Source organism: Triticum dicoccoides, chromosome 4B (assembly GCF_002162155.2).
Source record: "Triticum dicoccoides isolate Atlit2015 ecotype Zavitan chromosome 4B, WEW_v2.0, whole genome shotgun sequence".
NCBI classification, from domain to species: Eukaryota; Viridiplantae; Streptophyta; class Magnoliopsida; order Poales; family Poaceae; genus Triticum; species Triticum dicoccoides.
The window spans coordinates 20,819,245-20,834,577 of record NC_041387.1 but is presented as its reverse complement, the minus strand read 5'-3'; the positions used below and the strand labels follow the sequence as shown (position 1 = coordinate 20,834,577).

General features: G+C 43.8%; 1 protein-coding gene across 4 annotated transcripts in view; it reads right to left on the bottom strand.

Moving 5' to 3' along the window:
• Positions 1–11,682: 11,682 nt before the first annotated feature.
• LOC119294672 (uncharacterized tRNA/rRNA methyltransferase YsgA) overlaps positions 11,683–15,333 on the bottom strand; it is a 4,433-nt gene continuing 782 nt past the window's right edge. The window contains exons 3-6 of one of the 4 annotated variants that reach the window (XM_037572908.1): positions 14,980–15,030; positions 14,371–14,421; positions 13,610–13,931; positions 11,683–12,004 (exon numbers count right to left, since the gene is read on the bottom strand). In XM_037572908.1, coding sequence (XP_037428805.1) covers positions 11,970–12,004; positions 13,610–13,931; positions 14,371–14,421; positions 14,980–15,030 — 459 coding nt within the window. In that variant the 3' untranslated portion in view covers positions 11,683–11,969. Of the gene's footprint in view, positions 12,005–13,501; positions 13,932–14,370; positions 14,422–14,979; positions 15,031–15,333 lie in introns of those variants that run through there. The other 3 variants (XM_037572905.1, XM_037572909.1, XM_037572907.1) reach the window with 3 other exon arrangements.

Below are 15,333 nucleotides of genomic sequence, written 5' to 3'. Positions count from 1 at the left end.
TTATTTGTAATTTTATAATATTTTACTTATATGTTCGTCAAATGATATAGCAGTAAAAAGAGCACAAAAATGTAACGTAAATTACATCCAGATCCTTAGACTACAAAGAACAACGAAGCTGACCAATTTTTCAGTTCTACAAAACACGCTGCTGAAAACTTGTACATGAGGTCTAGTCTAGTTAGGGTCTAAAATATTCTTCTCTCTTCCCTCCTTGTGTGCGTGAGCTACGGATCTATATGTCTTAACTTTTGAATTAGTTTTGTCTCTGTTTTCCGGTACGTGCGTGCATGTGTTTCTAGCACTTTCAAGCGGAGGGTTTAGTCAATTCAACCACACGAACACGCTCTTTAATTAGTCTTTAGGTATGGGAATCTAATTAGAGTAACATGTTTAAATCTTGCTAGTTTCAAATCACTTAAGCTGCCAAGAAACTTCGTGGCTACGCAACAGATATTTCAAGTGGTTCTCCAACTAGCTTGCTAGCCAAGTCAGTAATTTAGTTCCGTAAATGCATAGTTGGGACTCTATAAAACCCAGGTTGTAGAGTACGTTTATGCTATTATAACTCACTATCTCCGGGACTTCATTAGTAGTAAATCCATGCTCTAGAGGATGTTTTAGCATCATATGATCTTTATTCATACTGCTTTGCTATATTTGTCAGATCTTATATGTGCGTGCAACCGGTGCATATGCAATTGTAGCCTCAGTAGTTTCACGTTGGTGCACGGGTGTGCACTTTAAGTCTCAATCGACTATGATCCCGGCACCTCTTATTTGAATTCACACCCGATAAGATTAAGAGAACTGGATGGTGACCTAGGCAAAAATAACAGGCCTATTTTGTTTTATGCGCAAGTCACGTAATATCTACGCAGAAACTTGCAGGTGCACAACATGATAAAACCTAGACATATTGAGTTGTCTTTAATTTTTGTTAGATGGTCTACGGATTTGGATGCAATTTTTATTATTTCTGGTGTTGATTGTACTGTCATGATTGAAGATGAATAGATGAAAAGTTTTCTCGCAAAAAAGAACAAGAAATATAAGATTGGTTAGTGATCTCAACGGTCTTATATTTCTTCCCAGAGGAAGTGTACTAGATTAGATAGCACATCCATACGTCCACGCACCACGTACGAGCCAGCTACACATACCGTCCAAAGTTTGCACAAACAAAGGAATCAAAAACTTTTGTCCTGCCCGGTCTCAACTCTCAACTCTCAGCTCGCTGGAAAAGGACGTGTGCGCGCGGTTAGGAGGGTACCCGGCACACGCTACACTGTCTGTCTGTGACACGGTGAGATGACTCATCGACCGGCCTGCCTGCCTGCCTGCATGCCCCGCCCGTCCTATCCCTCCTCTAAAAAAGCCGGTGGCGCTCCAGCACACGACGCCGAGTACGTAGTAGCACGTTATTGCCTCGACACGGAGGAGAACTCGTCTTCCCGCGGAGAAGTTCGGCGAGGCGTGCGATGTTGGAGGTGGGGCGTGGCCTGTTGGCTCCGTCGAGTGTCATATGATCTTTATCGGCGGCCACACACGAGATGGCACGCGAATGGCGGGGGAGTGCCAAGTCCTGCTGGTGGCTACTGCCCATGCCCAGTACTAGTACTAGGCGGGACATGGAATTTGAAAAGATAGGATCTGTCGCCCGTAGGATTGGCCAATCTGGTGCTCTGGCTCTTCTATTCACAGAAAGAGCTGGTAGCATTTTCCTTGTAAGATAACGTACTAGCACCACCACCGCAGCTGGTTGCGACTGGTCCCCTCAAATTTTAAGATCTTTTTATCATACATTTACGTAAATAAAATAAGTTTTATATGTAGTAAAAATAGTACCATTGAAAAGTTCGTTTGAATACGATAAATATAATTTCAGAGATGCTAAAACTTTACCGTCAGATTTTTAGGCATGCAAATTGAATGTTTTTCATGGCAATTTAAGTTGGCACAAGGATGGTATTTTTAGTTTGCAAGCACGGCAATTTCCTGACAAAAAATGAACTGGGGCGGGTTTGTCATGCTCGTCAACTAACCTTGCCGTCGTCTTCAAACATAATTTGTCATGAAAAACGTTCGAGCTGGCATGAAAAAGTTTGATTTTTCATGTCTAAAAGTTTGACGTTCGCTGGATATTCCGGTCCTATATTTTTATGCCATATCAGTTATATTTTGCAAACCAAATCCAATTCAGAAGCCCTTCGCCTCTGCTGGCTACGGGTAGAGTGGAAGGATCCACCAAACCTTTGGATCGATTTGGGCTCGCCATGCACTGCTGAATGCGGTTGCACCCGTGCCACCACTGGTAATGGCCACATTGCCAGATTCCGGAGCTCTCCGTTGCTCCATGGCCTACGCCCTTGTGACTTTGCACCTAAGATCTTCGTGCTCTCTCGCAAAAAGAACTCCCTAGTCCAACTAGCTCTAGCAAATAACTTCTAGATTTCATGCACCAGTATGGGTAATGGCTTCATCCTTGCTCACATTCAGCAGTTCACGAACCTTTGGCAGAAGCTCACACCGTCACTCTTATCCCTGGGGGTGAGGACACAATCGTCTGGAAGTTCACCAACAACGATAACTATAGCGCTCCATCTGTCTACAAGGCTCGGTTTGAGGGTCTCACTTCTTCAGACTTGGTGCAAGCGTGCTGGAAGGTTTGGGCACCCCTATACTAGGTGCACATTCTTTGCTTGGTTGGTTCTCCAAAACAGGATTTGGACATCTGATCGGTTGCTTCATCGGGGTTGATCAAACTGCGGCCTCTGTCCCCTTTGCAAGCAAATCCAAGATTCAGCGGCTCACCTTCTTTATCAACGCCGCTTCACTATGCGCATTTGGAACGTCATATTTCCTTACCTCGGCATGCATCCTTCCAGCGACTTGGGCCACGATGGCTTCAGTAAGGGATTGGTGCGATTGTAACCTCCTGTTTCGACGTGGATACCCCAAAGGCGCTTGCCTTGCATCCTTGATGATGCTTATTTCATGGTATATGTGGCCAGAGCGCAACTCTAGAGTATTTCGTAACACCCACTCCTTCAATGACCATTATTGCCAATATCAAAGAGGAGGTCTCTCTTTGGGCTTTGGTCAGTGCCAAGCATTTGAGTGTCGTAATGCTGCGAGAGGAGACTTTACCCCCCCCCCCCCCTTGCGGGTCTTGTTCCAAACATCTCCTTAATAAATGAAATGACAAATCTTTTGCCTTTTTCAAAGAAAAATCAAACACAAAATTTGGTGCAAAATACAAAGGGTCCTGATAAACCGGAAGGAGGAAGTACTTCTTACGTTTCTGTTCGCGTATATAATTTATGCTTGCGTACGGGACACAAATATTGAAACTAACAATACAAGCATAGCTGGAAATAGGCCAAGCTAATCTACGGTCGCATAGAACACTTTAATCCCATTAGAACAACTCTAGCATAGTTGCCATAATGCATATGGAGTGCGCTTTAAATGCATTTGAAGGTTGCCGAGGTGACACACAAACTCAGAGCCGTCATATTGGTTGCCTCCATATATATTGAGACATTTACATTTATGCCCCTAATTTGCGTCCACTCTCAGATTTACCCCTACCTTTTTGATGTGCTCAAATTTGCCCCTAAAAGCATTTTAGGTCGCCAAAATGCCCTTCCATCTGGTCAAAGTGACTTGACCAAAACTTTGAAAATTCGTACGAACTCAAAAGAATGCAAATAAGATATTAAAATGTTCATAAAGATATCACCTATATGTGCATGTCATCAGAGGTCGAATATGAACGCGGGCTGGATATGGAGCATTCTCCATATCAGGGGCCGAATGACAACTCTACAGTTGAGTGGCCTTTTCGGTCAAGATCACCAATGTATGATTATTATGCCGACCGACCCAATATACAGACTCTTCTAGAGTTGTTCTTATTCTGACGAGCCTGGCATTCGTGCATGAGTGCGGTCTTGGATAGAATGAACAAAAGTGTTGGCTTTTGCAATATGCAATTGTGGTGCAGGTCTCATAACCATTGTGAGCAGGCTGCGACCACATTTCTCTTAATTGAACGTTGATGGTACTGCGACCACATTTTTAACATATAAAAGCCCGACATTTTGACCGTTTTGCGTGTTTCGTCTTTAACATTACAAAATTACAACAATTTATTTGTGTTTCATTATGTCTACATTTAATACATACTTAAGGTGTTTATGAAGTTGACATCACATGGCTATAAACTCCTCTACTCTAATACTCTAATGATACGCATGGTCGTCGCCTGGTCAAAACCTGTGCCCCGACGCGGCGGCTAGACGCTGTAAATTAAGCTTTCGACGTGGCCCGTAGCCGCTAATTGGTCAGATGACCTGGCCTCCAATGCATGGATCACGCATGTCCCGACTCAACTCATCAGGGCCAAATGCATCATCCCGGCAAGAAAGTCAACGTACTTTGCTCATAGGAGCGCTTGACTTTTTCCCCTTTTGACGTGCTAATGTCTCGAAGGTGTAAATTCAAGAAATATCCCTCTCAAGTCCGTAGACCGGACTCTACTTTATAGATCCTTCGCTGAACAAATTTATCGAAACACCATTGTTCACAAACTATATCAAATAACCATCACCACCGACCCAATATATATATATAGATCTTCAAAGAACATTGAACACCAAGTTCATAATTTAACCATACTTTGAGTCTGATCAATCTGACTAGGCATTACGAGAGTCCTGAAGGCCCCCGCGTCGCTCCGCACGAGCGACACGGGCGGCGACCCAAGCCACCGCCAAAAGCCTCCCCTCCGTCGTCTCCCTTCCTCGCCGCCGCCGGGATGCGTCGCCGGGCAAAGCCCGTGTGGCAGCGGCGGCGGCGGGGCTTCTTCTCCACGGGGCGGGCGGCTCATGTCTGGCTCGTGTGGCACCGGCGCGTGGTCGTCGCGAGCTCGGCGGCGGCGGGCTGAGGCTCCTCCCCTTCGGCGGGGGCGGCGGATCCGGGGCCCTCGCGCTCGGATCTGGTGGTGTGCGGGCGGGGCCGGCCATGCAGTGGCTGCCCTGACGTCGTGGGTTGGTGGCCCGTGGTGCGGCCGATCTGGTCCGGCGCAGCACGGCGCGAGCATAGGCGGTGGTCCTCTGGCTGGGAGGTGCGGCCAGAGGGAAGGTGCAGCACGAGGTGCGGGCGTGGCCGGGTCGTGGTGCATCTGTGTGGGAAGGTTCGGCACGACGTGCCCGGCGGCATGGTTCGGCCGTCGTGAGGATGCGCGGCCACGCGGTCGGTGGCTGCTGCTTGGGCAGTGCGGCAGCCCGGGATGGAGACAACGCAGTTCTGCGGTGCTGGGCGGAGCGGATCTGCTGCGAAGTGTGAAGGTGGTCAGATCCGGACGGATTGGACCTCGGTGGCCCGATGGAGGGCTTGCTGATGCTTGATGTGCAGGGCTCGAGAGGTTGACCCGGGCGAAAGCTTGTCTCCGACGTGTCCGGAGCCGGCGATGGCGACGCTTTCAAGCGTCGTTTCCTTCTTGTTGGCATCGTCGAGGTACTCTCAACTCCAATCTTCGCAGCTTCGGGGGAACCCGAGATCCATGGGATTGGACGATGACGGTGCTTTAGCATCGTATCCCCTCTCGGGGGCTTCGTCTTTGGAGCTAGGCATCATCAAGTGGGACCGATGGAAGTTGGTGGAGTTGGCGTCGAGGCTTCTGTGGCAACGATGATGGGTGTGTGCGATGACGGAGACGCGACAATGGTTGCGATAGTCGGCTCTTCTTCGGCGTGTTCGTGGGATTACCTCAGGTTGTTTTGTTGTGATGAAGTCGAAGCTGCGGCGGCGGGGCCCTGTGGCGACGATGACAGGCAGCAGGTGGTCTGTTCGGTGGTCTTTCGCGACGCCAACCTTGCATAGTTCTCCTTTGGAGCTATCATTCAGAGTCGGAGTTGTGCTGTCCTTGGCGCGGGTGGCTGAGTTTGGCCGGGGCTTCCTGTGTTTCACACAGCCTCTATGGTGTGGGTTGGGTCGACTTTTGTCTTCGGAGAAGTCGGAGTCGCTTGCTCGGAGATTAGGGAGGGCGATGACGCCTGTTGGGGAGAAGTGATGACGATGACACCGGTGTGTGATGTTGACGAGACCCTCTATGTGAGGTGTGTGTGGTATTATGTGTGTGCCGCTCAGCGGTTTGTGACGGTTTTCGCCCGATTTTCCGTTTATTAGCCGGGCAACTCTCTTCTCCTTTATTAATGAGATGAGGCAAAGCTTTTGCCTCTGTTTCAAAAAAAAAATACTTTGAGTATGTGACCATCTATTGTGTATCTCACAAAACAACACTTGCTTCCACACAATCATATTGCAACTTCCTAACGGACCGTTAACTCCGCTCTTGTGACGAGGATGTGTGTGCACATTCTTCACTTTCATTCATGTCTGAAAAGCCGCATTAAAAAGAAGTCCTAAAAGGTACGGTTTTTAAAGAGAAAAAAAATCCATACTATACTCCGATCTATCATGCTTAGTTAACAAAATATAAATATGTGGTTTCACATTTGGGGTAAAATATGAGTTTATCCTAAGGATGTGGGGCGAAATTTTGTACAACAACATTCCTTATATTTATGAATTTTTTTCACATTTCTTAAAACACTTAAAAGGAATGCAAAGTCACTATCCAACATGGGTTAGGTTTGATGTTAAACGGACTTATATACGTTTTATATGGCCGGTTTCATAGTTCAGGATTACAAAAAGTGAACCTGGCACTATAGTTCAGAATATAAAATTGACTTTTCTTTTTCTTAAAACCATGATCTACAAAGAGCATGTTAAGTGTATTATGAAAACGAAAAACTCTAGAAACACAAGAATTGAAAAAGGAGAAGTAAGATGACATGGCTAGTCTTGAGGCCATCGAAGGAAAAAAAAGTAGTGTAAGACCCATATGATTTGTTTCCACGAGGCTTGAGCTCGTGTTTGAATTCTTTCAAATTTCCATGAATTGAGTCATTGCATGTAGACAACCTCATTTGTCTAATCTAAATGGCATCTAGAGAAAAGGAACGCGCAAGCCTACCAAATGTGAGACATCCATCGTTGATCCGACAACCCGTGTTCAGTTTTTCTATTCTCGCACTCTAAGTAGTCTTCAAAGGAAATCTCTCTCCTCCTCCTTCAAGAAAAAAAGTTAGGGTTCATGCCTCTCGCCGGCGCCGGCGCAGGCCCCCCTCGCTTCGGTGGCCCTAGGGCCATGGAGGCGCGGTGGATCCTGGCAAGGGCCGGCGGGAGGGCTCCGTTTTTAGTTTTTTTTTCAATCTTGTTAGGGTTTGTGTCCTACTCAGGAAGACGAGACGGCGGCGGCTCCCTGAAGATGGAATAAAGGTCTCCCCGCCTAGCCCCCGTTCCGGCAGTGCGTCTAGCATCGTTGGTGGGCGTGTGGAGGTGTGTCTCCAGCAGATCTATGTTTGGTGAATTTGCTCGGATCTCGTCGTTGTTCGTCTACGTTCGCGTGTCTTCGGTTTGGATCCTTCAGATCTACGTTATTTTTCATCGGCGGCGGTTGCTGTTCTGGGGTGCTGGTCCTATGGGGCCTTAGTACGATGACTTCCCGACTGTCTACTACAACAAGTTGTGCCCGGCTCCGGCGATGGAGAGGCGATGACGGTGGCGCGCCTTCGGCTTGCTTCGGTGCTTGCAGTCGTCGCTAGGTGGTCTACGAATCTGGATGTAATTTTTATTTCTGGTATTCGTTGTACTGCCATGATTGAAGATGAATAGATTGGAGGTTTTTTCGCAAAAAAAAAAGTAGTCTTCAAAGGGGTCTGTAGTTTTTTGAAAGCCTGTCAACAAAGTGTGCTTGTTATAGAAGAAACTAAATGCTTTGGACCTTGCAAACTACTTGCTGTACCACAGAGGTCAAGCCCCATGTGTGCTGAAATTAAGCATTTGGGTCGGACCACGCCATCTTTGTAAAATGCTTCTGAGTTTTTTGACCGACATTTTACGTCGAGTGACCGCCGTTTAGCTGGTTTGTCAGGGTTTGAAACGGAGCCAAATTTCCAAGTCTTTGTCAAGTGGAATAATTCAATTCTGTGTATGTGGAACACACGCCCATTCATCGGACTTCTTTGTCAGGATATGGGTATTTTTGGGTCAAGTTCAAGCACCGGGCCAGGTACAACGGTTCATTAGAAAAAGGTAGACTTCTTAGCACGTCATTATTTTTGGATCTAGCAAGATTTGCCCTGTTTTGCAAACAGGTGACGCCTGAATATGCATTGTCATCTCATGGAAATTTTGGGATTAGACACATTGTATACGGTACAAAAGTCCAGGTTCAAGGTCAAGGGCCCTTAACAAAAAATTCCACTTGTTAGCAAGGCACCGTCATTTTCCTTTCAGCTTTCATTCAGGAAAAAAAAGTATATTTCAGTTCCATATTTACGGCGCGGAAATAATACGGCTCGGGTTCGTTATTTATTCATATCGGCCATTCCTGACTGTACGTTGAACATTCTTTTCTTTCGAAAACGAGAGCATGCTCTCGACATCTGCATTGACCGATGTACACGACCATTCACAAGTTTAAAAGCCACTATTCTTTGCCAAGTCACTCGACCCACTTGGCCATCAAGGAGGAAATAGGAGACATGCCACATTTTTTTTTGAAAATGGCGCCCACCGAAACAAAAACAAAAACCGTACCAGAGCTCGATGTCGACGAGAGAGAGATAAGAGGGGTCCCCCATGAACACACCTTGGATGGCTGCGATGGTGCACACAAGAGCAAGAGCAGCCAGCCACGCCCTATGGCTTTGGCTTTGGCGTTGGTGAGCGATGAGTCGGAAAATTGTCTTGGTAGTCCTGTCGCATCAGCATAGTTGGCATCAGCATCAAGGATCTTCCATATTCTTGGAAGTTTTTGTCCGGTTTAACCTGTCCTATTCATATTCTTGTCCATGATGGATCTACGGATGTATGTTCTGTCATAAATTAGGATGTCTTATGTGTGTAAGTAAAGCCATCATTAGTTAAGGTAGTCAAGAGCCCACTCATAACTAAGCAGATCTAAAAAGAGGACTATCATTACGGGTTACTACAAACTAAGCTTATGGTTCAAGCAACCATAATTATGTTTTGTTTGGTATAGGATTATGCCACCGACATCACACTCAATAAGTTCAAAATATCCGCATCCCAATCAAAATGTCATTCGAGACCTTCTCAGAAGTAATCTTTCAGCATGCCAAGCGGTGACCCCGAGAGTTTTTCAACACACGGTGCCTCGAGTCCACCCGAATTGGATCCCTGACTGAATAATGCATCCTTTCAAGTTTAAATAATTGCAGCAAGATATTTTTCCATCACCTCGCAGAAAAAAACCGCAATTACCGCTTCTGGGGAGACGACACATGGGAGGCACAAAAGCCACATGGGGGCATGGGCAGCTCTTCCCAGCAAATAATGAAGAAGGAAAATGTTGCTCGCAAATTTTGGAAAAGGGAGGGAAAATGTTGCCAATAATAATGTGTGGAAAAGAAAGAAAGGGAGATGCAGCTAGCAAAGCAAAGGGAGCACAACTCAGATGCATGCACGCATCAAAACTCCAACCTAAGCTGCAAGCAGAAAGGGTTAACTCACATGATCTCTTTCCCAGAGAGGCTAAGGGCCGGCCAACCTGGCGGACGGCGCTTGATTGCGCTAATTTTCTATTAGTTCTCATAGATCTATCAAGAGAAAACAGACAAGCCGAGCCGAAGATTGTAAGGTACATCAAGATGCTAAATGGCACACAGTTCTGGAACAGCACCAACTCTGCATGATTAATGCTACTAGCAAAGGCATATCTATTGGACTCTGAACTTTAACATGGACAATTTGAGAAATTGCATGGTGATGCGCTGGCCACTGGACAAAAATTTGCCTAATATGGCCGTACTGATAATGTTAGACTATCTCGTGAGAACTAAAAGATATGAACCATGCGACTCTATGATGTGGAAGCATCTAGGTTCCGTGTAACCTTCTGATCAACGTCGAATAAACATTTCATATGCGTGTGTGCGCATGATTAGTTCACAGCTAGTTTGTGTCTGTACTTCTCCACATGTGAAGTCCAAGTAAAAGCACATGCTACTTCAATAATGTTTGGAACAGAAATAGTTCAACAGATGGAATGAAAATTGCAACCGGTGGACGGGCATAGTCTAGAGCAGGAAATAACATGCAAAATGATGTAGTGGCTGATGAACAGGGATATGCCCAGCCTGTCGACGGAGTAACAGGCTAGGCCGCGATACTTACAGTGCTTAGCAGGGAGTTGGCCAGCAGAAAACTAATGGACCTGGGAACCATCCATATTCATTTCTGAAAATGAACACTTGATTACTGTAACTGATCTCGAAACGAGATAGTAGCTTGTAGCTTGAAAGTGAAGAAACCTATCACTTTCAGAAAAGCAAAAGCACGGATGGGGACATCATGCACAATGACAACAAGACCACTTAACAAAGGGTAGCAGGAATAGGAGTTCACGATCGTCGTTTCACCACCTTACAAACAAAGTAAAATCTGCTGCCTGATGTTTTAATTATGAGGAACTCTCAATAAATTACTACTTCACAATTAATAAGAAGCATCCAAAAGGCTAAGACACAAGCTGGACAAGGTATCTTCTTCTATTAATAGAACCAAAACAAGCCCACAGAGTAGCGTAACACGTTCCCTCTGCACTGCTTATATGTAGATACTAAATACGCGCAACGTTTCATTGCTTTCTCCAACTTCTTGACTTCTTAATGTTCCGCAGTGCCAGACAGCACATAGGTGAACCAACTTCAACTTTATTTCTTGAGTTTGGCTTTCTTTCCATGGATCAGTCAGTACAGGTTGTCAAGGTCCCAGAGCATTTCACTCTATCTTAAATTTGTCATCAGTCACTAGTACTTTGGCAGCAAAAAAGCTATGATACTACGATGTAGCTGACGCTGCATTCTCGAAGTACTGGCCCCTATTTAAACCAAGTGGATGATTGCTCACCAAGTCAGCACACAGTCCACACATTATGTCATGCATCTTTACTTGCAGTACACACTGCATTTGTTTCCAGTTGCAGTGAGCAGGCAAAACAATGCACTAACCATTTTGCTTGAGTGAATGGGTGGTTCAGCGAAAATCCCATCTCATTCAGGCAGTAAGAGGTTTATATACTTGGAGTGTACTGCCTTGCAAGGGAAATATATTATTTAACCAAAGTTTTAAGACAAATTTGTGGCGCTTTTTGTTTTCTTCAGAAAATACACATTCAGTGTAAGATGAGCAGTTTTACACCAGCATAAACAAATACTCCCTCCGTCCCAAAATAAGTGTCTTAACTTTGTACTAACTCTAGTACAAAGTTGTACTAAGCTTGAGACACTTATTTTGGGACGGATGGAGTATATCATAAGAGAAATCTACTTATCAGTTATAGACGACAAACAACACAGGAGGAGCACGGAAGTAGTTAAATAGGATTATAATTTCCTAAAAACGATAAAATGATGGTGTTACTCCAAGGAAAAATAGGAAAAATGTGTTATTGGGTAAAACAGTCCTGGCAAACTCTACTACTCTAAATTACAAAAGCAATGGATCACAAGATATTGTATAAGGTGGCAAACATTGTCGCAGTCATATCAATTATCACAAAGGTAAAAATGATGTATGTGCTCATAAAATCCTCTATGAAGTGGCAAAACAAGAGCCTTGAAAAATAGCGTTGTTCTGTCAAAGACCGCATCCACATGAATCGAAGTGCACTACCATCTTGGTGAATGACAGACGTGCATACATCTACTACAATAATGGAACACTAAAGTTTGCAGATGAGTCAGCATGCTCTTGTAAGTTAATAAAGCAAGTATTCACCTGAAAGTGAAAGCCATCCTTTCTTTAAACACTGACTATTAAGGTCCAAAACAGGTTGAAGTGCCGCCAAAGCATCGTCATAACGTGTCTTATTTGAAAACAACACCATGTCTGTTCAGTCGTGCTGGATCACATGCAAGAGTTATTAATAAAAAACATGGAAAATGTCATTGTTGTGTAGACATATTGCCAGGAGATTTGCTGATATGGTTTATCAATAAAGATATTCTATTTCAAGTACTTAACACTAGCACATATCTATGTCGCTCCTCCACTGAGTGGCATGGGACTTCCAAGCATTATATACCCGCACATCTATTTCTTATGCATTATATGGCTTGGCTAGAACATTCAGCAACAGTTGCTGGGCCTTAGTTAACATTTAAAAAAAAATCTCTATCAGGTACCATAAATCAATAGTGAAGGAAAGCCTAGGTCAGTTGGTAAATGTTCATATCAAATATTCCAAGCATCTGACATCACAATTGGCAAAATGATTCAACTGTTAGCTGATAAGCAAATTCTACTACTTCAGTTCCACAGACACACACTTGGGCCAGACAGGTGGACATGTCAAGTGTAATGCCTCAATTATGCCGGCTACTGGGCCTGGCCTTCTGATCTGGCTGACAGGGGCACCGGGTAGAAAGATTCTTGTGGCAAGTGTAAGACGTTATTTATGCCCGTTACTGGGAAGGCGGGCAGCCCAGCTCGTCTGGTAATTTGAAAAGCTTAGAGCCAAATTTAAAGCGAACGTTCTGTACCCCCAGTGTTAAACAACACTTGATTAAAGCTAATAGCTGTTATACTCAAAGCTGGGGTTTCTTGGGTCAAAGATACCGCAATAGTTTATGGTTAAGATTTATTTATTATGCCATAGTTATTTAAATACACTGGCATTTTCATGAGTCCAAGCATCGTGTGTCGCCCGCCAATTGTGGATACGACTCCAAGGAGCAAGGGTAGGCCGACTGTGGCTTTGGAGATGAGAGGGAGAGATAAACAGTATCCACATACGTGATGAATGACATCTCCATTTTTTGAGAGATGGCATTCTTAACTCATAATCAACCTATCTCAAGTTCTCGACTAAATCATATCTTCCTAATCCTCCTCATATCTCATAGAAGTGATCCTAATAAATCAATTTTAAAGGGATAGCCTGCTGGCTGTTGTCTGGTGTCATGCCACATGACAGCTATAGTGAGTTAGTGACCTCCAGAATATGCACTGCCAGAATTGTACAGAATCATGTTTGGGCCGCATGCAAATAGAAGTGAAATAGTTCGAACCATTTTGTCAGTATTTGCAGTTTCATATGGGCTCATCCTTGTGGTAGACCATTGATCAAGCCTTGCAATCAAGACTCATTGGAGGATCAGTAAAACTACAGAAATGCATGACAGTAGAAAGATCCACGAGACAACCATCGATATTGCAATAGGGTATGTTTCTTGTTCATTAAAAATACATCAAACAACCTGTTCTAGCGAAATAATGTCATATCATGCATTTTCTTTAATTTCTAACTAACATCTTGTGTCACACTGAATGGTATGTTTCTTCACTTTAAATTAGATGTCAGAAACAAACACCCACAAAAAAAAATATGAACTGGACAGGCAGGTAACTTACGGAGTTAAACTTCTGCTATATGTTTGCTGTTTGGGTTGTAACATAAATAAAAAGATACCCCCAGCAACAGAAACATTCAGAGATTCAAAAATACCTTCCATAGGAATGCTTACAAGATCACAAGCTTGGACGGTCTCTTCAGAGAGGCCATTGCCCTCACTTCCTAACACTAAGCATAGTGACTCACTCATCAGTGAGTCTGCAAGCTCTTTGGACAGCACATGGGTTCTTTCAGATCCATCACTGCTACTTTCTGGATGGCCTGCCAACATCTTCATGCCATATCTAGTTACCAAAGCATGCAGATCACACCAGTTGCCAGAGACAATTGGAAGCTGCAAAGAGGCTCCACGAGCTGCACGAAGAGCCTTTTCATTGAAAGGATCACAGCAAGCCGGAAGAAGAAATACCCCATCCTGTTGGTTGGTTGTTTTACAGGTTAGAAAGAAATCAACGTTCGCAAAGTGAAAACTGAAAAGAACTAAATGCATTTGGCAGATACGCAATTCCTGAATCAAAGATACATAATCACTGCAAAAAACAAATATTTAATTTAACCCAGTACAACCTACTCAACCTACTTTTGCCTAATGAAGCATCGACTTAAAATATCCTTATTAACACTAAGTATTATACTATCACCCTCTCAATTGTCTGGAAGCCTAACAATTGCATGCTTTCAGTTCTATTAAACTTCATTTTACCTTGCTGATCACATAAATTTCAAATAGAATACCGAATGTTAAAATAAAAGTTCTCATAATAAACTTCATATACAATAACAGAAAAATGTGTCATTTGAATTGCATAAGCTCCAGAAAGCATGTACAATAGCTGAGGGAGAAAACTGCATACCCATTTGAACGCACAAGCTGACCTTATCAGCGTTCCGAGGTTACCCGGATCCTGCCAAGTATCAGAATCAACACCGGCATTAGATGCACTGTACAGAACTCGAATCAGTGCTTATGAGATGTACTAATAATAAACCACTTCAGAGTTCAAATAAGCACCAGCCCCCCATCCTGTTGGTTGGTTGTTTTACAGGTTAGAAAGAAATCAACGTTCGCAAAGTGAAAACTGAAAAGAACTAAATGCATTTGGCAGATACGCAATTCCTGAATCAAAGATACATAATCACTGCAAAAAACAAATATTTAATTTAACCCAGTACAACCTACTCAACCTACTTTTGCCTAATGAAGCATCGACTTAAAATATCCTTATTAACACTAAGTATTATACTATCACCCTCTCAATTGTCTGGAAGCCTAACAATTGCATGCTTTCAGTTCTATTAAACTTCATTTTACCTTGCTGATCACATAAATTTCAAATAGAATACCGAATGTTAAAATAAAAGTTCTCATAATAAACTTCATATACAATAACAGAAAAATGTGTCATTTGAATTGCATAAGCTCCAGAAAGCATGTACAATAGCTGAGGGAGAAAACTGCATACCCATTTGAACGCACAAGCTGACCTTATCAGCGTTCCGAGGTTACCCGGATCCTGCCAAGTATCAGAATCAACACCGGCATTAGATGCACTGTACAGAACTCGAATCAGTGCTTATGAGATGTACTAATAATAAACCACTTCAGAGTTCAAATAAGCACCAGCCCCCCATCCTGTTGGTTGGTTGTTTTACAGGTTAGAAAGAAATCAACGTTCGCAAAGTGAAAACTGAAAAGAACTAAATGCATTTGGCAGATACGCAATTCCTGAATCAAAGATACATAATCACTGCAAAAAACAAATATTTAATTTAACCCAGTACAACCTACTCAACCTACTTTTGCCTAATGAAGCATC